The sequence below is a fragment of the Phaenicophaeus curvirostris genome, chromosome 6 (genome assembly GCF_032191515.1).
Source record: "Phaenicophaeus curvirostris isolate KB17595 chromosome 6, BPBGC_Pcur_1.0, whole genome shotgun sequence".
In the NCBI taxonomy this organism is placed as follows: domain Eukaryota; kingdom Metazoa; phylum Chordata; class Aves; order Cuculiformes; family Cuculidae; genus Phaenicophaeus; species Phaenicophaeus curvirostris.
Genome location: NC_091397.1, coordinates 35,185,534 through 35,208,636, shown reverse-complemented (window position 1 = coordinate 35,208,636; position 23,103 = coordinate 35,185,534). Strand labels below are relative to the sequence as shown.

The following is a 23,103-nucleotide window of genomic DNA, read 5'->3' as shown; positions in this document are numbered from 1 at the left end:
CACTTCTAACTGAATTTGTAAACAACCAAACACATAAACGTACATTATGGGAAGTCAATAATATAATCTTTTAATACTTTTTTTCAGAAATTGTGTCTTAAAATAGGCAGTCCATTCCCCTAAAATCATTCACTGCCTCAAAGCTGCTCTATTTTATTCTTGGACTTAGGAAAACTAAGAAAATTATTTAGAATATTTAAAGAATTAGAGTTAATTGAATACATGGAAACATCAGAGCACACCTCATGTAAAAGACCTACAAAAAGGTAAGCACTGCTGAGTGTTCTTCATCAGTGGTACAAATGAAACAGGGAAAACAAGAACATGAGTAAGTCCTAATGTGAGAAAGAACCTTGATTTCCTATACTCCTTTCCATGTTCTAACACCTAGGAAGTATTAAAGGTCAGGTTGGATGGGGTCTTGGGCAGCCTGATCTAATTGGATGTCCCTGCCCATGGCAGGGGGGTGGAACTAGATGATCTTTAAGGTCCCTTCCAACCCAAACTATGCTGTGATCCTCTGTTTCTCTGATTCCCTGATTCTATGAGCCAGTTTTTATTTTGCTCACTTTTCCTCCAGGATTCACCCTAGAACCGTAGTCAGTACGGAGAAGTGAGTCACAGGACCACATTCGGCAGCAAACTTCCATTCAGTGTATATATATGCACAAATAAATCATGAATGGGTCAACACCCATTACACATAGGAGGAGATAGATCAGGATTTAAGGTACACAGTCTCTGGTTTGGTTTCCATCACTTATCTGCTGTGTCACCTTGGACAAGTTTGTTGGCTTCCTCATCCACTGTTTTCCCATCTGCAAAATCATAGTAAAGCAGTCAGAAAGTGTCTGGTATCTACAGTGGAAAGGTCAGACCAAGAGACACTATGTTATTAATGTTTTCTCATTGAGACAAGGGCAATGCCTTACAGAATGTGTGCACTCCTGGAATGTAAATTCCTAAAATATACAATTAAACTTACCCTAGGTTAGAACAAAATGTTACTCCTCATAAAGTTCAAAGGTATTGTGACAGAAAAAAAAAAAAAGACACAAGTGAGTGGACGAGATATTCATGATGCTGAAAATCATGTACAACAATTAGTCAATGACCCACAGCAAAAGAATATTACTCTGGTTTTCTGCTTTCCTTCTTTGGGAAGTGTTAACATCATGTAGTTACAGTTAAAAATTGGCTACATTAATCAAGGAACTAATTCCTCAGTCAGTGACTGTATTCATATTTTTCAACTGACGAACTGACTGAACGCAGATCCAGCTTTTTCTCATACACCCTCTGCTACGTGTAATAAATAACCCAACCATCAGTTTGTGGATTCACTCAAGAATCGTTTACACTGTTAAAAACATTGAGTAGTCATTCCATTATTTAACATTTTGTTTACATAAGGTCAGTGGTGACACTGGTGACCACAGTAACCCCTGTACAGACTACAGTGAGCAACTGCTCCTCCAAAAGCCACTGAGTAAAGTTATATTCATTTCATTACACAAGCCTTGACTTGATGTCCTTATATGTGTTCCTTAGATGTGTATACAGATACAGTTTTGACTGGGTTTTTCTTTTCCTTCCTTTTCCTGCAAAATGCAAATAAACCCATGTACTGTTTCTCAGTATCTCTCCAAGTCACACCCAGGCTTCTTGTTCTCCTCACATAACAATAACCTCCACACAAGAACCTCCCTATCCTTTTCTTCTTCCTTCCCTCCTGTCACCAACTGATGTCACTGACTCCTGGCACTCCTCTGAAACATTGTAAACTTGGCCTTTGCATACAGAACGTCCCAGCTTGCCTCTCCTTCCTACAAATCCATCCCAGGACTGCTGCAAGGAAATCGGTGAGTAAGGGAGGATTACATGGGTTTACTTGATAATGTCTTTGTTTGTACAAAGCGTGCAAACATACAAAAACGTGACCTACTATAACTACTCCTTCCAAATGCCACTTGCCTTTTAGTGGACATTCTCTTGTAAATTTTGTGGCAGCTGTGAAAGCTTTTACTGTCCCCAACTATCCAGCTGGTGCCCCCTCCCAGCAATCACTACCCTCCATCCAGCAGAGGCAGCATGCCTCTGCCTCTAACCATTTCAGTGAGCCAGAGCAAAGTTGCTAGATTATAAATGGGACAAAGGCACACTGTCTGGCCCTACTGAGAGACAAGGGGTCATCTTCAGGGCGAGGAAAACAGCTAGGGCTGATAACGCCAAGGCTGTCAGAGCCGACTCACCAGAGTTCATCTGCCAAAGCAGTCCAACCAGGAGCTCTTCCTGGCAGAGCTCTTTGTATTTGCACAACACTCAGCAGAGCTCTAACACTGCAGCAATACAAACAGTAAATAAAAGTAATGCTAACAAGATACACTCTGATTTCCATCACTTGCTTCTGCTAGAGCCTTACCAAGGCATTACCTTACCTTGCCGTGTTGACACTGACTTCTATGAACCATATGTTGGGTAAGACCCAACACCTTCATAGGACAGCCCAGTCTCAGTGCTGGTAAACTTCTCCTTCTCTGTCTTCAGTCAGTTCCAAGTCTATAGACTTATGGTCATTAACATATTGAGGATAACATATCAATCTTGCATTTGATGCAGAATGCATCATCATGAATCTAAACCAGGTGCATAAGACAAGCAAATGTTATTTGAGTAAGTCTTGGAAAAGTGTTGCTACACATTAGAGGAGAGACTGCCAGGGACCTCCACACACCATTCCATCTTCAAACTATGCTATAGCACAAAGTGGAGCAGTTAAATCTATAAGGTCTGCAGCACGCTCATTATCTGTTGTTATTAATAACAGACCGGACAGTGAAATTACCAACTGCATTCCTACAGCAAACTTCCCTGCTCTGCAATTCTTTTTTGATGCTCTAGAGGTGGTCTCATTTGCTATTCAAATTTTAGCCCCCTCTCGATAACAGGCAGGGCCTGCCATTTCTTGAAGTGTTTAACCACACTTCAACCGGCACCATCATATGAATATGTGGGCATATATAAATCCTGATGGCATTAATCTACCCCTTTCTTCCTTGCCTTTCCCCTTCCTCTCCTCCCACAAAAGAACAGGTCAAAGGAGTGTCAGAAGCTTTCTCACGCTTAATGCTGTTAAGTCAGCTAATTGAATAAACATTTGTTTAACATTTGCTCCTATTTCACTAATGCACTGTGAGAATGAGAAAAATTTTATTCTCCTTCTCCCCCGTCCTCCCCCTTCCTCAGGAGTGCCACTAGCTGTTATCACAGTGACTAATGTGCTGTATGTGGCCATTATAGTCTTCAACTCTGAAATTACACCCAGGATGAACGATAGGCTCTGCCTGTATGCTGATTGGAGTTGGATGATGATTGATTAGAAGAAAGTCAGACTACGTAGCCATGCAAAAAGAACTGCGCTAAGCCACAAGCTTATACACTAAAGAGCATTTCACCAGTGGCTTCAGAGCTATTAGATGTTTTCATATGAACAACATTTTCCACATCCAGGTTTGCACATTTTATCTTTATTCTTTCAAATCCTGAAATTGCTTGGATAAGAGGGTCTTATATATATATTTATACACATTTCTAAGAGTAGCCTGAACTTTTAGGGGAAATTGAAGAGGCTTTGTGTCAAGTACATCTAAATCCAGCCTTTCTATATCAAACCCCTGCTAGAAAATTACTGTGCAGATGATAAGGCTGAAAGATATAATAAAAAGTGACTCTACTCAATTTACACTGCAATATTGGTATGACTGAATATTTTTCATTCAGGTGACTGATAAAATCACTAAACTGTATTGCAGATAAATAAAGGAGGCTTCTGTCAAGAATAAACACCATTAATCATGAAGTCTCACCTTCTGAGTGCCTGTGCTATGCAACTGCACAAATGCACCATCACAAGTGGCATGTGACCCAGTGCCTCTTTTCTTCCCTCGACACCCTGGTGATGCTGTCTTCTTAGGCAACTTTTTTTTTCCTGACTTTACAACATTTGGAAGTCCTGTAATATCTTTTCCATTTGATTTTATGTGCATTTGAAACTGAAATCTAAATTTCAGTGATGATACATTCAGCCAAAAATTGATTCCATGAGATAAAGTGAACCGATGCAGACTGTGGCCACATTGCTGTAAATCCAGTGTTACGGCGAGAAGTCGGTATTTAAACTGGTGAGGATGAGATCTTTGCAATTCTAAAGCCAAAACAAACAGGAAATCTTTTTCAGCCCCCTCAGCCCTCTCCCTCCTTTCTCCCAAATCCACATTTTCTTACCAATATTGTTACTTAGATTCTCTATCATCAAATAGGTGCTAAATTTCTTTTTGAACATACAATTATGAAATTTCTTGGCATCACAAATCTACCTGAGCAGAATCAATGAGTCTCCTTTCAAAAAGCAACTTACATGCTAATATTGGAGGTGTGCTGAAAGAAACTGTTATCCAGCAAAAACATGGTCTTACAAGAAGAAAACCAGACAACTTAGGTAACCATTCTGTAATCTGTTTTAGAGCAAGTGATGATTCAATAGTGGCCATATTATTAAGCTGTAACGAAGCAGTGCCCTACACACTAATGAGGTTAAAAAATGTAGTTAGGTCTTTATGTTAAAGGCACTTAGCAAGCAGTTTGCTTGGCAAAGACCAACTGTGTGTTGGAGCACAGGACTAATCACACAGGCAGGAATCAAATCGACTGGAAGAATTAGGAGACTTGCGGCCCCGAGGAATGTAATTCATGCAGAAAAGCAGTTGTCAGAGTGAGGCCAGGGAACTGTGTGGGAAGAAAGCAAAATAAACAGCTCAACAAAGAAAACAAAGATGCTCTAATAGTGGCTTTTCTAATGCTTGAGTACACTGAAATTTCAGTGGGTGCATAGGACAAAAACCTCATCAAAGACGACCTCTATACAAGCAATACACCGGTGAATGATGCACTGGTTCAAAAACACTTGGAAAATGCCTGAAGGCCTTCAAAAAATAATCTTGAAGTCATTATGCACAACAGAGAAAGATAACATACATACATGTATGCATGACTGGGCGTAGAAGAAATACATCTAAATGGTACAAAGCTAAGAGAGTTGAAACGGTTTCTACAATTACTCGTTTCTCTCTCTGCTCTTCACAGACGAGAAAAGGATGCAGCCTGCAGGCAAAGAGCACTCCTGCTTAAATGCCCCAGTACTATAGGTGGAAAACCAGCACTACTAATTGGACCCACTCTCACAGCGTGAGTACCAGATTACTGTGTCCACCAGGGGGATTATCTGACCAGAAAGAAGAGCTTGAGGCTGAGACATCGCAACAAAACTCAGGCAGTATTCACACAAAGTTTTTTTTGTGATGGGTACAAACAGTGACAGTAAAATCAAACTTTGAAATAAACTGATATACGAAATTCACAAACACTATATTCTCTCAGAAAACAGTATTTTCAATTAATGCATTTTTACTTCTACAATTTAGTATTTTAATATTTTTAGAGAGTGAAGCTTTTAGTACTTTTAGTAATTAAGTACCTCTCTCCTCATTTCATTCATCCACTGATGACTTTTCTAAGGCTTTCTAAGCCACCTTGCACTGGAGAATGCCATACTCACTCTCGTTTCAGCGATTGTCTGCTTCTCTTCTTCCCTTTACTCCTTCCTCCCACTAAAGCAGGCGTTCTTTCTCCTGGCAAAATACCCCAAAAGCCTCTCGTATTACCTCAAATGAACACTCTCCTCAGACCGTTCTGTGATGCCAAGAAATACTCTTTCTCCAAATTCAAAACTAAAGCAAAACAAAGCCCTCAGCTTTCATTTGCAGTGCTTATTGTAAGTCATGTCCACAATATTACAAAAATGCTACTTGGGGGAAGAGAGAAAGCTTTTCTTCAATTCTACTTTTATATGCTAAAGTAAGATCTTACCTGTTTAAAATAAAAGCAAGTTGGCAATAACAAAAAACAAATTCAGTGACTCAATATCTCTCCTGCTGCACTTGCTACCTATCTTCACTTGTGGAGGGAACATCTGACTAAATTCTAACTTTGAAGTACTACAATCCTGACAGAAACAATGATGTGATGGTTCAGTATTAATCATTTCTGATGAGGTATTGCTGGATTTGCTTCACATCTCTGTACAACATTCGCAGACAATCCAAAACTGATATTCTCAAGGATTTCTTACCATTACTGAACAGAGAAAGTACCAGCTAGAATTTCTCACCTAACACCACTACTTGCAACAGGAAAAAACCCAAATCAGATGTACAGAAATTTCTGTATAAAAATTTATGTATCTACATTTCTGTATAAAACATACAGATTTTTTTTCTAAATGCCTCCTCCCACCCCCTCAGACAAACCCATGATTTGGGGAAGAAAAGCCATTTGAAGAGTGCACCTCGGTGACAATACCAGATGTACTATACACTTGTGCGCTGTACCCAGGGCTGCGAGTCAAGAAGTGACCTTATGAAAACACAATGGCTTCTAATCTTCTCCCATCCTCCAAGCACCACTGAGAATAGCAGGTGAGACCTGGATCAGCACCAACATCCATGAGAGCAGTAGGATTCACGGGTATATGATGCACAACTTAGATCAAAGGTGAATGCTGATAAGTTAGGAAGAGGGGAAGAGAGTCTACTCATAGTCACATCTCATGATCTTTCAACCAGTATTGAAGGTCCAGCTGCAAGAGCTGGCTGGCGTGCAACCAAATCAGAGTGGGAAAAGAGTGAGTTCCCATGTTGGGCTAAGAAGTGTTACTCAGCCAGGTCAGCTTCTTTCTTTGATCCTGCAGGCACTGAAAGCCATTGTGGTGCCATGCAATCCCACTACAAGACAGTTTTCACAAATGGTGAATATATAACAGCTAGAAAACAAGAGAGAAAGGTTTCACACTGCAGTCCTTGCTCTATTAATGTGCAAAACTGGAGTTTAAAAGGCATTTCTTAGGCAAAGCTGTAAATTTAAACAACCTCAAGAACAAGAAATGGGTGAGGACACCACTTCTAATGTAATTGTAGGGGGGAATAGGTGAAAAACAAGTGCTAAGTGTAAAGCAAAAGAATATTTTGGCTGCACATTTTTAGAGAAGCAGTAAATTCAGTTTTTAAGTCTTTGAGGTAAATGCCCTATTTATAGTCTGGGAATATTATTAGTTCGATGAATAGAGTAGGTAGCTAGTGTGCAGAAGAAAACCCCAAGGGGAACAAGCTGGCCAGCTCAGGACACACCTGCACCTGCTGGATGACCTACGCATTTGCTCCCTCAGCACCTCTCCAATTAATTCTAATTACAGAAGTAGAAACACAGTTCCCAGAAAAGTTGACAGGATTGAAGCCTGATATCAGAAGAACAAGTACAGCAAACCAGGACAGAAGCAGCTATGCAAGCTTTCTTGGTCCTGTCTGGATGATGTACACTGATAGTGATCTTCCAGGGCGAAGGAGAGAAAACCTGATGGCCCCTGGTCATTCAGCTTCTACCCTCCCTGCCAAATCTGTCTACAATTCTGTTAAATGAGGCTATTTGCGTTGGTGGCCTCTATACACTGGACTAGACTATCAATCTTTTCTTCCACAGGCCAGTGGAAAAAGGTATGATAAATCTAGGCTGAATTTCAACAGGAGATACGGGACTGAAAGATGTGTATCTTTAAAGAGATAGCCACTTAAATCTGATATGTTTAGAAATACTCCCTCATGAGAAATACTCCCTAATTTTCTGTTGATCCTTAACACCAATGGTCAGAGTACCTCATAAATAATGCTTTCAAGAAGGAGACAGGTCAGTTCATTCTTACAGAAGCTTTGTATTCCTGGCTCATAAGCTTCAGGATGTTTTGCCTGCGTGTCTAACCTCTGTGGCATCTCCAGAAAATTATCAACCCCCCTGTGAAGCCGACTATAAATGCAGTCATAATCTATTGTAGGTTCAGATCTATACATTCAGTGCTGGAAGGGACTATGCAATAAATTCTTGCCTGGTCTTTAATGGCAACTTCATAGGGCCCAGCTTCAATGAAAAGCTGCTTCTTAAATAAGGTCCCAAGTCTTTCCTCATTCACGTAAAACATCCTAAGAGCAAAAATCAAAGAGCATAACATTTTTCTTTAAATCGCTTCCTCTATTAATCGATAACATCAGTAACAAATGTTGGCCCAACCTACCCTGAGGCACACAGATAAAACACCCATTGAGCACATTCCTTGGGGTGGAATTAAGGTCTTGTCTTTCTTTTTCCTATCATCATATAATAGAGAATATGTAAGGCATGCCTAGTTCGTCTCCTGCAACTCAGAGACCCAGCCGACATCAGCTCAAGAGCCTGCATTTTTGTTACAAATATGCAAATATAGACATATACATATATATAAAAAATACACTGAGTTGGATAAGGGGAGACAGAAAAGGAAGCAAGGTGTAACTTAACTTCTGGTTTTGCTTCCTTTGGGACAAAAAGTCTGGACTAAATTCAATCCATACTCCAAGATTATAAGACATGATGTCTTTGTTAGAGGAGGAGAGAGTCAGAAAGATTGTGTGAGAGTATGATGAAGATGCTCAGTGCTCCTACACTGCAGATGTACTCATCGCTCACATTTCTTCCAGTTTATACCTGCTCTCACTTTAGGGACTTCCAATTCAAAACATAGAAATCTCACCAGTACACTTCAAAAAAAAGAAAGCAAAAAGAGAGAAAGAAAGAAAGAAAGAATGCTAAGACTGTAACATTTCAGTTCTCTTTGAAGCAAGATTTAACATGAGTGGAAGAACTGTACTGAAAAAAAAAAGAGTCTGTCACAGTCCAGTACCTCACAGGCCACTGCAACAAGTTTGACAGCAGCCTCTATAGAGTTGGCTTGCTTCTGGTTCACTGCACGTGAATACCACAGTCAATATCTGCTCACTCAACTAATACTGCTGACTACAGCACAAAGAACACAGGAATTTTGTCCAAGAAACCACAGGCTCAGAGCCTCTGAATGTGCACTATATTTAGAGCTTGCATTCTTTGCAGCAGATAACAGAATGAGATAATAGAAATTTCAAGCAGCAGGACTCTAGCACTGCAGCTCTTCTGTGTATTTTTGGTTAAATGTTAAATTAAGGTAATGATCCACGTGTTTGCAAAATTTTTGCCCACAAACACTTTCCCTTCTTGAAAATGCGTTTTGTTCACATTTTCCCTCTAATTTTCCATCTTTCTCAGACTCTGTGTAGTTCCTTCCATAAGCTTTAACTGCAAAGATCTAGAATGACTCTTCACGATAAATGCAAGCAACGGTATTCACCCTATTCTATAAAGAGGATGCATATACACAAATATACACACTTGTACACATATCTACACACAGGAGTGCCCCAATATCTCAAAGTCATGTCTATTTATTCCTCAGTCTACAGAAAAAATGTTATATACAACACAGAGTCCTGAGGCATGACTTCGCTAGGCGTTCATTTTGCTTCCATCATCCCTTAATTCATGCTGGTTTGAAAGCCTGCCTTAAGGAACCACTTGTCACTGGCAGCTGAGAATTCATCTAAGCACCGTTAACTGCCCAGATGGGGTAAATCAGCTAACTGGCGGGGCTGTCCAGTGCCAACCTTACTGCTAATAAACCTAGGAGTTGTTTCTCTACAACAACATCACACATACAAACTTCTTTAAGAATCCCTTTCACTGGATGGGGCCCCACCAAATGAACCTGTGCCACTGCCTCTCAGGGGGTCTCAGGCAACTGATTCCCTGGAGTCCAGCACAGGAGCATTCCTGATTACTACCGAGGGCTTTGCCCCTTTTCTCCTCGCCCCAGGTTGTGCAGAGAAGTTGTCCTGCAAGCTGTAGCTGCCACTGAGCAACTATATCGTGAGAGGTGGTCAACCCGTGGCCAGCCGGTGGAAGCATGCCTTCCTCATTAAGGCTGGGGGCTACTGACTCTCAAGCTCTTTTCTCAACATTAAAAAATGAATGAAAGATTTGAGGGGAAGTTTCTACCAAAGGATTTTCAACAAAACAAATCATTATGTTTTACAAGCTTTTCCTCCTACATTAAAAAATCTCACCAAAATTTTCCTCTTACTTCAACTGCTGTAACTTCCCCAGATATCCCACAATCAAGCTGGCTGTACCAGAAGAACAAAGAGGCTCTCTTAACACAATATTTATCTGCTGCTATTGTTTCTCCTTTATAAATCTGTGGTTCCTTGGCATTACAATTAGCTACTCCAGAGAAAATTATTATGTCACAAAGTATTATCTGCCACAGAAACAGATGAATGATGTGAACCAAATGTAATCTGGTACGCTTAGAGGCAATTCTGTTGACTTTCATGCAAATGTGCTTGCTAAAAAAAGGAAAAGATTTTTAGCACTGAATCCTTACGTGATCTAGAGTTTATTTGCTCTTTTTTCAATACTGCTTTTTCCTAGTAGAAAGTAGGGAAATCTGTAAGAAATATAGAACAGTTGAATTCAGTGTGCAGAAACTTCAGACTACAGGTTACCTAAACAAATCAACATAACTGAACTTATGTAAAACAGCTACATTCAAACATAGTTAATTATTTTTACCCACATTTTTACCTGATTTTTTTTTACTTTTAGGTGTCTCTCAGAATCAAAACAGAATCACATATCCTTTTTTTTTCCCTGCAATTCAATATATGCCGCCACTAATATGCTTTCCAAACTTTTTCCCAGTTTCAGATGTTTTAAAAAAGTCTGTTTCTGAAGCCACTCTGCAAGCGTCCTTGCAAAGGAGCATTTATGGTCTTTTAGTCTTAAGGTAAGTATTACTAAACAAAACACTGATTCGCTATTTTAAATGATGCAACACTATACTGAGTGAGAGATCGCAGTTTAGGTCTAGACACAGGCTTCTTCCTCACTTTGTAAAAGGCTGAATAAAAGCTTGCTGCTGAAGCTTGTGTGCAGGCCTCTGGCCCCGCTATTTTACTTCTGTGAGTCACCATCACTGCACTGCTCTGCTGCTAATAAAAGAGGCATACATGTTGCTTGCAGAGCTTGCAACGTGCATATCTATGGCATTTAACAAACTCTCAGTAACCTTAACGAGTCACCAGACCATGCTGCTTCTTTCTCAGAGACTTGCCATAAAAACCCTCCAGGCTACCAGCAGCTGCTTATTCTCGATGCTTCACTTCACTTCCAGGGACATGTATCTTAGGTTGCTTCCCATTTAATACAAGATTTCTCACTGCTTACAGAAAATACCTTCATGGACGATTTTTGAAAGCTGTAACTACAGTCATCTTTTCATGTCCCAAGAGCTTCCCAGTCTTTCTTCTTCCACGGCTCCTGGCTAAACCATAAAACCTGTTCCAAGTCTTGAAGTAATTAAAGACAATTCAACTAGTGATATTTTTCACACTGGGTGGGGCACTCTCTTCCCAATGTGAAAGGATCAATGAATGCTGACAAGCCGAGTGACTCCTTGCCAAGTCTCCAATGCAAAGGTATGCTGAGGTAAAGCGGCAAGTAAAAGACTTAAGTGGTTTATGCATTAGGATTTTTAAAATAAGTAAGAGCGTTGGAATGAAAGCTCAAAGAAAAAATAAAAATTTCTGTGATGGGGCTGGGAAAATCTAAACATCCTATCAAATGCATGCAAGCAGTTTCTCTCATAATCAAGGATATTTTGCAGAGCCAATGTTTTAATCTTCCTGCATTTGGACATCCCACATTGTACTGCGTGGTCCAAAATCAGAGGCTGACGAAAGCTGAGCATCTGGGCCTGACTTTCCTTTCCTTTCCACCTTTGTGTAACTGATATCTGTATAAATTAGATATGAAATAACATCTCTAAGAATCAGACTCTCTTTTTATCAACTTGAAGCTGACTGCAAGCAAAACACATGCTTCCTTTTAGTACCAGTACATTCACACAATTAAAAGTATCTGTTCAAGCCATTTAAGTTTTGTACATGCACAATTATCTGCACATGCATCATTTCAGGATGTAAGACTGCCAAACTCGCACCCCACCAGCCTCAATCAGCAGTTAATCTTCACTTAGGTTTACCTGCTCACGCTTCCTTATTCACAGCCCAGGACTAATGTAAAATGGGATGGCGACAGAAAGAGAGATGAAGACTAAATGGATGAATGATTGGAACATGCATGGTGTATCTTGTACTACATTCAGCTCTGAAACTTTAGTTTTCTACTAGCCTCTTATGACATGTCCATTAACCACTCTGAGGTATACACAGGCCACCACCCTAGACCATTCCTGATACTGCCGGCTGCCAGTTGTTCCTTTCCCCGCCTTTGCAGGAAGGTGCTTCCATCACAGCCACATTATCAGTGCCTTGAAATACCAGGTTAGGTCACCTTCCAAGGCTGTCCAACCCAAACTGAAGTAGATTGGAAGCAACTTATTAACACAACTTGGTAAAGGTGTGGGAATGAATGAATAACCAAGAATGATAGTTTCCTCAATTGCTGTGGTTAAATTTGTCTGACTGTCGAAGTTGCCTCTGCCACAGGAGCTGTTTAAAAAGAATTAATAAACAAAAAGTCTCATTCTGACTAAGTCAGATTTTAAAAGCTGTGGCAGTATAAAGTTATTTACACTTTCGCTGTCATAAAAATACTCAAGACACCATTACTCTTCCTCTGCTTACTGCTAATGACTCTCATTCAAACAAAACCAATGTCAACAAAGGCATCAGGCAACTGGAAAAGTTAACTGATATTAAATGTATGATTTGGCTCTTGATGAGTAAAAATACTAGCATGCTCAAAATATTAATTTATATTCAGATAAATACCCAATTAGCAGCATGCTTCTGTATAACTGCACACCGATCAGAGAGTGCTTCACACTCTACCGGATGGCCTAGAAAATGTCATGGACCAAAACATCATTTAGCTTCAGTTTCTCTTTCGGTACCTTGCTTTAGAAATCAGTTTTGAAACTTAAGAAAGAGCTAGACAAAAATAACAACAATGACAATAAACAAAGTAAGAAGTAGGATTACTAAAGCCATGCTACTTTTGGTATGTTTTAATCATAAGATGTTTAAGAAGTAGTTTATTTCTGTTAGGTCAATGAAAAGTAGAAAAGCTGAACCGTTCAGTTTGCAGGTTACTAGAAAATTTTTTAAAACTAAAATTCATGCCTTGAATTTGAAAAAGAAAAAAAAAAACACAAGCTCCAGCTCCAATTACATTGTTCACATGCTGCCCCTAAAGAACAACTCAAGTTTCATACATCTTCTAGAAGTATAAACTGAAGATGTACTGTAGAAATTCCAGGATAACTAAACAATCCTAACAAACAGGTTTCGGTAACACAAAGTGACACATTTCAGTACATATTCATAAGGGTTGTGGGTTATTATCGGGCTGTAATTGCAGTTGTTCTAACACCTAATAAGCCATGGCTAGAAAAACAAAGGCAGGTTAATTTGTGATTTCTTCTACTCATTCAGAGGCAAATTAAGTGTCAAACAGCTAATACAGAACATATTTCATTTTATGAGATTTTAATTTAATTCTGCACCATATCATTGATGCCTTAATGTAGGGTGGTTTATCTAAAAGGAAGAGCAATTTATAAACCTCTTTCAATTGAAATCTTTAATGATAGGATACGATAGCATAATTACAGCAATGCCTGCTAGTCCTACTATACATAAGTACCTGTCAGCAATTCCATCATAAACATAAACCCTTATTTTAGGGGTTTATAACTCAAGTTATAAAATTTGGCTTCAGGCTGAAATTTGGGATACAACAGTTCTGCCCATCAGCAATTAAATGACAAAAAGTATACATATAAATACATATATATCTTCAGAGCTGCAAGTAAGAGCCCTGTAACACCTTAAAAATGGTTCTTTTCTTTCTTTCTTTCACTTGGTCATTGCTTAAAATTTTGTGCACACATTACACATATCATGTGGACAAGGCCCTCTCCACACTTTTTTTCTGCACTTATACCTAAAGCAATTCCACTAAGGCTTGACAGACACATTTCTAGGGGCTTTGATAACTGGAATGATGCCAATATTTTGCCCTTTTTTCATTTATTCACACACACACATTTGAGACTATTATGAAGTGGAGGAGAAAACCACTCATACAATGAAGTCATTGATGAAGCTGTGGGTAAACATTAGTAACCTGACTGGTGCTCTTGGCATTTTATCTCAGAATTCTCAAATAACTTCTCAGACTCAGTTGTTGTCCTTTTTTTTTTTTTTTAAATGAGTGTTAGGACTGCAGTTTAAGTAATGTCTCCAAAAGATCCCAGATCTAACACTCCTAACCGATACTCACACCAGGCTCTATAAAACTGCAAGAAAACTGCTGGGTGTCTACCACATACATGCATTAAAATGTATTCATGTAAACTGCAAAAATGTGACAAACCTTAGCATCTACAGAGAAGCTATTGCAATCCACCAGATTTTTTTTTCAAGTTGCTTAATTGCGTAATTACATTTAATTACACCTACCACAATGGCTAGAGAGGTCCACTACAGCTCACCATTCCAATGGTGATACAAATCAAGTAAGCGGAAAAACCAACAACAAGAAGTTAATGGAAAAATAAACAGCCAGCTTGAGGAAATTTTGAGTTTAAAACTTGGGCTGATATCAGAGTGCATTTCTAAAGCAGCTGCCTGCAGTCATATCACATCACACTAAGATCTCCTTGTCTCTAACAAGCCTCTGCAGGGCCCGGCTGAATCACCGCTGCAACACAGGGTACAGCAGGGAGCCGGTGCACACAGTACCTTTCTCTTGAAGGGGCATCAATTTCAGTGTCCAAGAGGACTACCACTGAACACCAAATGAGGCATGAAGCAGGCATTCTCAACATCTTTTGGGGCTCTTAAAGAAATTCTGACACTTATAACAGCATAGGCTGCTAGTCCTGATTTCCCACTGTCACCTAAAGCAGGGAACATTGGCTTATCCACCCAAAAGCCCTGTACGCACGCACAAGGTGTCACGCTGCAGGCGAGGTTCATGGGACTGTGGCTCAGCATAGCAAGCTGCCAGGAAGGAAGGATCCCACATGGCATGAGATACAGAAGCCTCCATGAAGGCTCATGTGTGGTACCCAAGTTTTGGATGATTGTCTTTTGCGGATGCAGGTTAGAGCACTTTCTGGGGCTCTCTACCTCATCTGCTGCACACCAAAGACAAAGCAAAATTCACCATTACCTTCAAAAGGAGCAGGATCCCCCCGCAAAAAACGTCCAGTCAGAATGTTCACTGCACTGCAAAATCTAGGATGACCATGTAATGACAGTCTGAGCCTGCCACCTTCAGCTTACAATGGTTTTTAGCAGCAAGTTCAAGCATTTATTTGAGTATGTTTTATGATGTGGCTGACTGTGCTGTAAATACCAACGCATCCGAGGAACTCTGAGGAATAAATCACAAGTTTCTGTACTCTCTCCTTCTATAAATACCCACTTTTCCTCTAATGCCCAGGAAGACTACAACACAGATTTATTACTTACCTCCAGGCAAATTTGCTCTGAAATTACAACTCAGTAATAGACGACTGACCCAAAAAACTGTTAGTAAAATATTGTGTGTGTACTTGGGCATGTAGTTAGGATTGTTAATATCAATTAATTCTGCTCACAGAGGAGGACTTGTTTTAAAACAACTTCATTTTTCTTCTGCATATACGTAATTACAAGGCTGTAACTAATAGCCACAGCAAAGCAATCTGCCATCTAAACAACTAGCATTATTCTTCAAAGTATTACTTGTTCTTTTCTTCTTGTATTTTCTCAGTATGAGAGGTGATTAGTAGATATGATTAAATATATATATATCAAGCCTCTTAGCAAAATACCAAGCCCTGATTTCGGCTGCATTTTTAACGGCATATAGCAATTTTCTGGACATAACTGTTTTATTCTGCAATGCTGATATCGGTCTCCCAATACAGAATAAGATAATAGTTACTTCTACAGATTTCACCACTACCACCCTTTTCTAATGCACTTTATCACTGGTATTCATTTCTTTTATCTTTGTGTAAACCATGTGCTCTATCACATTTGCCATTTTGTTTGGGTGACATTCCCATCAATCAACTGATTGCCTGCGTGTGCACACAACAGGGACTATGAAATTTTACCAAAAATTTCATTACAGCAGTCCCTGGGAAAAAAAAAAAACAAACCCCAAAGCTCTGGCATGAGAGAAAATTTTAGCTATGAGGAATCCCAAGCCTAATGCAGACAAAATATGTTTTGTCTGGCTGTATTTCACAAGGTTCAGCACTTTTTAATTTAGCATTTATAGAATGACAGCATACAGAATAAATGTCAGCAAAACATATAGGTAACACTTGCTGGCCACCTATTATAACAGGAATTCCTCAGGCACCAGCCTGGGTTTTGCTTCACAAATACATAACCTCAACACCTTCCAGAAGTAAACCCTGCTCTCCAGCAAGACTGGTAAAGCACTACAGGTGCACAGCTTTAAGTCCTGCAGACGTTCATATACTTGCCTGTTCTCCCAAGCAGCAGAAACAAGAGGAAATACTGAATACTCACACATGCAGTGGAGGAATGGGAGATGGTTCATAATGGTAGCGTCCTTCATGATGTCTCGCATCAATTGGTACAGGAGGGTGGAATGCTGGAAAGAGGTGAGGCGGATCTGAAAAGAAAAGCAAGGTTCCTGGATCTGAGTATCTTCAAAGACTCTTTAAAAACAACATTCAAAAGACGGAACAGATATTGAAAAGCATGTGTCAACAGCACTGTGACTTGTGGGTTGCATTCTCCTTCCCTGTTGCAGTAAGTCAGGTCTATCTGAGAGAAGAGTTTGGCCCATAGTGTTTCCATGAATATGTATTTAGTGATTTTAATATTCTCTTTTTATAGCCTAAATGGAAAGGAACGTAAAAAAGTCTTTAATAAATAATTATGTGCCATATGTGAAGTGTCAGATCAAAAGGACCATCAAGCCTTTCATAAACATTCCTGATTTATTTATGTTTTATTAAAACAAGAAAAGAGAAATCATCCCAGGATGAAAAGCCTAAGCAGAGAATACAATACAGTAAAGAAGTACACACAATCTACAATGGAAAGTAAAACTGAAACGACATGCTGAGAAAATACTATCTGGGTAAGTAAGGCAACAGTGTTAAAAGGGAAATGCAACTGGGAAAGGCCATACTAGAGATGTTTAACTGCATCACGCTGATGGGTGATGGCTGCATATAGAGAAATATGCCTGAGAATAGAGGGACTCATTTTCATACCCCACTACTAAAAGGGAAGGTTGTTCTCTGTGTCCCCACTGCTGGAGACCCAGGGACCCATGGCTGCAGCAAGTCGCCCTGACTGTTTCCTCCAAGGCTTTCATAGGACAGGGGCCTTTGCAGCTGCCAGAGCTCCTGTTCCCCACTGTTTCTGGAGAGCTTCAGTGACAAGGCTGACAAAAGGGAGAATGCATGGGCTCTGCCCTTAGTGGCCAAGCGCAAACCCTCCCTACAGCTCCCCACCACTTCCACAGCAGGGCTGCCTCCCAGCTTTGAAGGACACAATGCACACAGCCCACAGGTCTTTGCACCATCAAACAGTGATTTGTGTGCCTAAACGAGGTAATTGCCAACCACGATGCTCACTGCATCCTCCAAAATGCTCAAAATTCAAACGAGATGCTGAGCATCTCCAGCAGTATGAAAAAACCCTGATCCTGCTCAATCATTACCCAGTTACCACTTTGGATGAAGTCATGCATTTACCTGACACAAGAAGCTGAGAAGTACAGACACTAGGTCATGTCATGGATTTACTAAAATGTTTTGAGAAAGCAAAAAACTTTTAATTGTGCACAGGCAGTAAAACAGCCTATTTTGGTTTTGCCTGTTGACTCCTGAAGATATCTCTCTGTTATTTCCTGCCTTTCCTATTCAGCAAAATGTAATCCTCCTCTTATGTTATCTGTAAAAGCAGTTCCCTCACACCAACTAGAGATCTTTAAAAAACAGTTGGGTTGGTTTATCATTATGTTTTGAAGTGGGAGAAAGAACTAGAGGAACAAACCTCATGGCCCTGAGGGAGTAAATGGGGGGACAAAGGGGAAATCACATAAATTCTGAGGGAATATTCCCAGTATTTCAGGAAAATCTGAAAACATCTAACACGGCCTGTTCATTTTCATGACTTGATTTTGTGGAACATCAACAGCATGTGATCACCCACAGCACATTTCTTCCATTTACTGACTCAGGGCTCAGGCACCATAAATGAAAAATAATTGTGGTTTACAATTGGGAGCTGGGAGCTCAAACTCACAATAGGTTTAACTCCAGGTCTGCTACACCAACTGGACCTTGGCATGCAATCTGTTACTAGCTTCACTCCCCATGCCAAGCACTCCTGAGCTTCAACAAGAGTAAAGGCGGGTCACAGATGACCTGGCACCCCTGCTGACATACTGTCTAACTGAAGGATGCTGGCTGCCACCTCCTGAAACACACTCCTCACCAGCTGCCAACGTGGAGAAGGGAGAAAGGGGCATAAGAAGTGTATTTTAGTGCATCTCCCTGCCTGTCCTGTTCCCTGCTTCGCTGGTATTTGCCTATAGCACTGTAAGACAAAGGGAAGAGGCTTTAAAGCAGATGTCTAGCATTTACCATAAAAACTCTGCCACCACTTTTTCAGCAAAGAAGGAAGTTACTCATGCCCTCGCAGACGCACAGGCAAGTCCTGCTCTGCTCTAGATGACTCCAAAGGGTGACTCTGGGGAGCACAGGTGACACCACAGAGGTTTTGCTACCCTTACTTATATCAGACAGGATGGGCTCCACCTGGCCAAGGCAAGCAATCCCGCACAGGATGCCAATCCTCCTCAGTTCCACATTCATTCAGCCTGAGCACCTACCCACTAAAAGCACTCCCAATATTTATGCTGCAGAACACCATTTAACCCTCCAGAATACTACGATCTATATTGCCCTATCTGGGATATTGAAAATTAGTATTAAACAACCCCAAAAAGGGTACTCCCCTTTGTGGGGTCTATACAGTGCAGAGAACCAACAAGTCATATGTAACACATGGGATATAAATCTCCAAGAACACCTTTTTGAGTCCCCTCACATTAAGCTCCTTTGTATATTTTGGTTGCATCTTGTTTGCAGTTTCCATCTGGGAAACAGCCATACTCCATCACTGCACAGGGAGCTGTATCCATCAGCCCTGTGCCGACCGGAGCAGAGCTGCATATCAAAACCCAACATAATTATCCATCTCACAGTCTGTTATTTACACATGAGCAATACAGCTGGTGAACATCATAACTCAAGTGTATGTGTAATAAGTTACCACACTGTAGCCATCTCCTCTTGCAACCCTTAAGAAAAACCACATGATGACTTTTCCAAAGTCAGGCTAAAACTGCTGAAGCAGAATAAAGTGCCACTAAACCTGGCTACCTCCTATTTATCATATAATTTCCTGACTGATGGTTCCACAAACCAGCTGCTAAGTACTGTGTACTCTACTGTCAGCAGACTAACATGCTAACTGGAAGACAGGGAGAATAATGTGCAGAACTAGTGGAGTCAATTTTACAGAGGGAATTCAAATTCTGCTGTGTTTGGGTCAGCCCTCAGCACAGAGGTAGGCAGTAAATTGTACGTGCTTGAGGGTCTGAAACCACTCCACTTTGAAAAGCACTGAATATTTATATGGAAAGACCCTTAGATCAAACAGAGACCTGCCAAAGCACTCATTGTCCAGGGCTTCACTTGGAATTCACTTGAAACTCCATAAAAATGTAATTGGTTGACATGTATTTATATGGAAATACACAGTAAGAAGTTTGCAAAGCAGTAACTCAAGCTGTAGCCAGTTTCACGTTGCTTTTTCATATCCCACTCAGTAACTATTTCATTAAAGGCACCATCAGAATATTACAGGCGCATTCTGCCACTATTATTTATGCTGCAGCTGAGTAAAGAATGACTGAGACTACTCACAGGCTACAACTGAAACCGGACATAGCAAACTCCTGGGAGTTGGTAAAAGATGCTCTTCCTATCTAGAAAAAGAGGCAGCAACTTAGTATAAAAGACAGGATACCTGCTCAAACTATAATGGCATTTTCACATTCTCATTTAAAGTAGGAACAGAACTCTCTAGCAAAAAGGAATTCCACTCACCAAACCAAACTGACAAAATCTAACTTCCTATTCTCCCAGGGAAATTATTTATTACCATTTGCAACTTCTAACAAAATTTGGCTGAGAAGCAAACTACCACAGCTCATGCCAGGCAGCTTTCTTATAGACATCCAAAAGCAATCATTAATTCCTGGACCAATACTTAAATTACATCCTTGCAGGGATTTCCTGACCTAAGTGTACAGTAGAGAAGTCAAAACAGAGAGAAGCTGCCTGTGTATTTGGAGTCCTCAGCTCCAATTCAGCACAAGTATCTGATTCTATGCTTAAATTTCCCTATTTTCAAGAACTTGTAAGGACATGCCAAGGCACTGGAAATACACTTAAACACATTCCTCACGCATTGCTGAATTTGGTAACAGTTGCCTTCTGGATTCTCTGCTGCCTACAACTATAAACTTCCTTCGGATGGTCTCCTGTCTCCTGCATAGCTAACAGGGTCTCCTGAAAACAAAATGGGAGATACAAATGCCTGAAATGCTACAAACTCATCAAATTTAGCACTGTGAGATTTTCTGGAAAAAACGTCAATTTATGCTGACTTTTTGTTGTGTAAAGCATGCCTTTTTATTTCTTCTTCAAGAATCTTTCTAGCCTTCTTAAAGAAAGTGAATAAGATCACCTCTCAAATTACAATCACTTCTGTACAGGAAAAACGGAGAGACCTACGCTTGTTCTCTGAAAGTCAGCAACCTAGGGCTCTGCTGCAGCATCAAGGGAAAGAAACTGGGTGAAATGACAGGCATGGCCCTCACTGCTGAACAGCTAATCTGAACTGTAGTCTGATGAGATGTAGCAGGCAGCAGCAACTCACTGCAGGACTTGGTGGAAAAGTAGATGATGCCAGCTGGCTCAAAGATGCTGCGCAACACCTTGAAACAATGGCAAAGAGATAAGACTGCACCAAAGCTCACTGAAGTTAAGGATGACTTTTCTATAGACCCTCTGCTCTCTCAAATAAGCCTTACTCAGTTAAGGGGATCACTAAATTTGGAAAGTTTGGCTGTGGTGCTAAGGCTAGTAAACCACTCATCCCTCAGCTAGCTGACTTGCTCAAGCACTTTGTGATTCCTGCCAAATCACTGAGGAAGACAGATGCTGAAATGACAGGCTGTTTTTTTTCAGCACATCAAGAAAACATTTGCTACTGTAGAAAATACCTTCAATGGCATGAACACGCTTGGTGTGGCCCCAATGCCTGCACCTGTGTCTTGAGATCAGGGCCATGCAAACACACGACTCAATCCCCACACAGGAAGCCTTCGTTATATTTTAGTAGATTTGTCCTCAGGACAATCAGCTCACCAAATTAAATGTCAGACCTGAGTGAGGTGCAGAAGTCTATCTCAGATACAACCTTATCTGAGATGAAAAGTCCTTCCTGCTTACATTCATCATGGTCGTGATGTTGAATTTGGTGGTACCAAACTTTCACACCAGAGGTAAGAGAAACAGTATCAGGCAAAATACAGCCTCTCTGCTAATGTCTTTTCAATACGCAGAACAGTTTTGAAGAGTTTGCCAGCAAATTTCTACACTTCCTTTGGTTCATAAGCTGATCACCAGATGGGAATTTTCTAATATTCAGGTTTGTAGAGTCCCTAAGTGCACCACTGTTTCTTCAGGTACATTTGCTTCCACTAATCTGAACTTAACAGTATTGCCAGGGTTTATGGCAAGAATTAAGGGGTTTTTTTGCCAAGAAAAGGTCTTATTTTGGATTTCTGTTTAATTACAGATTTCATTAGTGTTCAATAAGAGCACATGTTGTCTTTGGGGGGGCTTTTTATTTTTCTTTCAAAAAGGGGTGAATTATGTGCTCTACATATGCTTACACAGAGGCTTTAATCAGGAAGAAAAATTACTGAACCATAGCCACAGGTTAATGCATGCACTTAACTTCATGCACTTTGAAGAGTCTCCCTACGGTGACTGGGGTTGCTGTTTCAGCATGGCTGGTTGCCATCTGAAACACTGCTTATTTGCAGGCTGATCCACAGATGTGCTACAGCCAGTTATCTCAGGAGGCTTGTGTGTGTGTGTGTCTGTGTCTGTGTCTGTATCTGTGTCTGTGTCCGTGTGTGCACACACACTTCCAATGTGGCAACCACCGTGTTGATATGGACATGACTACTCACTATCCAGCTTCACAGAGAAGGAGATTTTAAATAGGAAAAAGAAGAAGACATGGCAAAACTGACAAAAATCCCCAAATAATTGATACAGCCAAGAAATGGACAGAAGGAAAAAGAGAAAAAGAATTTTTAATTGGTAAATCCTCTTCATTTCAGTAATACGAAATGTTAATTGTGATAACATACAATAGATAAAACATTTTCAGAGAAAACACAATTTTCAATCAGATTGCATCTTTTTCATGTGATTGTATATATTAATGATAATCAGACTTCTCCTCCCTACCGTCTGCTTGAGCTTGCACAACCTATACGCTGATCTTAAAAAATAAACCACAGGAGTTCCAGGCCAAACCTCACAAACAAGGACACAGCTCCAACTCTGTGCCTCTTGTTATGGCTGAAAAATATATTCTACCTTTGCAAAAACCAAAAATTAAGACTTCAGGGTATCATAGATCCAGCCATCCATTTTACCACTTACTAGTTAGTAAACTTAAACACCTTGTGGGAACATGTTTTATTGTTTGTAGGAGTTCCACAACCATCATGCCAAACACATGAAGGAGGAGCAGCCATCGGTGTGCTAGAAGAAAAGTGGCTGGAAATGATTTCATCATCTGGCACTGAGAGGTCTTTAATATGCCAAATTTGCTGCAGGTATTGGCTAAATAACTGCTGGATTGGTTTCAGTTTGAACGCTCTATTATTCCTCCTAGTCACTGCAACTCTGCTGTCTGAGGAGCAGGACTG

The 23,103-nt window shown here is 40.3% G+C and overlaps 1 protein-coding gene across 4 annotated transcripts in view; it reads right to left on the bottom strand.

Annotated features, from left to right (window-relative positions):
- Window positions 1-23,103, bottom strand: part of GLI3 (GLI family zinc finger 3) — a 209,099-nt gene that overhangs the window by 77,480 nt on the left and 108,516 nt on the right. For all 4 annotated transcript variants that reach the window (XM_069859764.1, XM_069859767.1, XM_069859765.1 and 1 more), the window contains one exon: window positions 16,569-16,674. In XM_069859764.1, coding sequence (XP_069715865.1) covers window positions 16,569-16,674 — 106 coding nt within the window. The remainder of the gene's footprint in view (window positions 1-16,568; window positions 16,675-23,103) is intronic.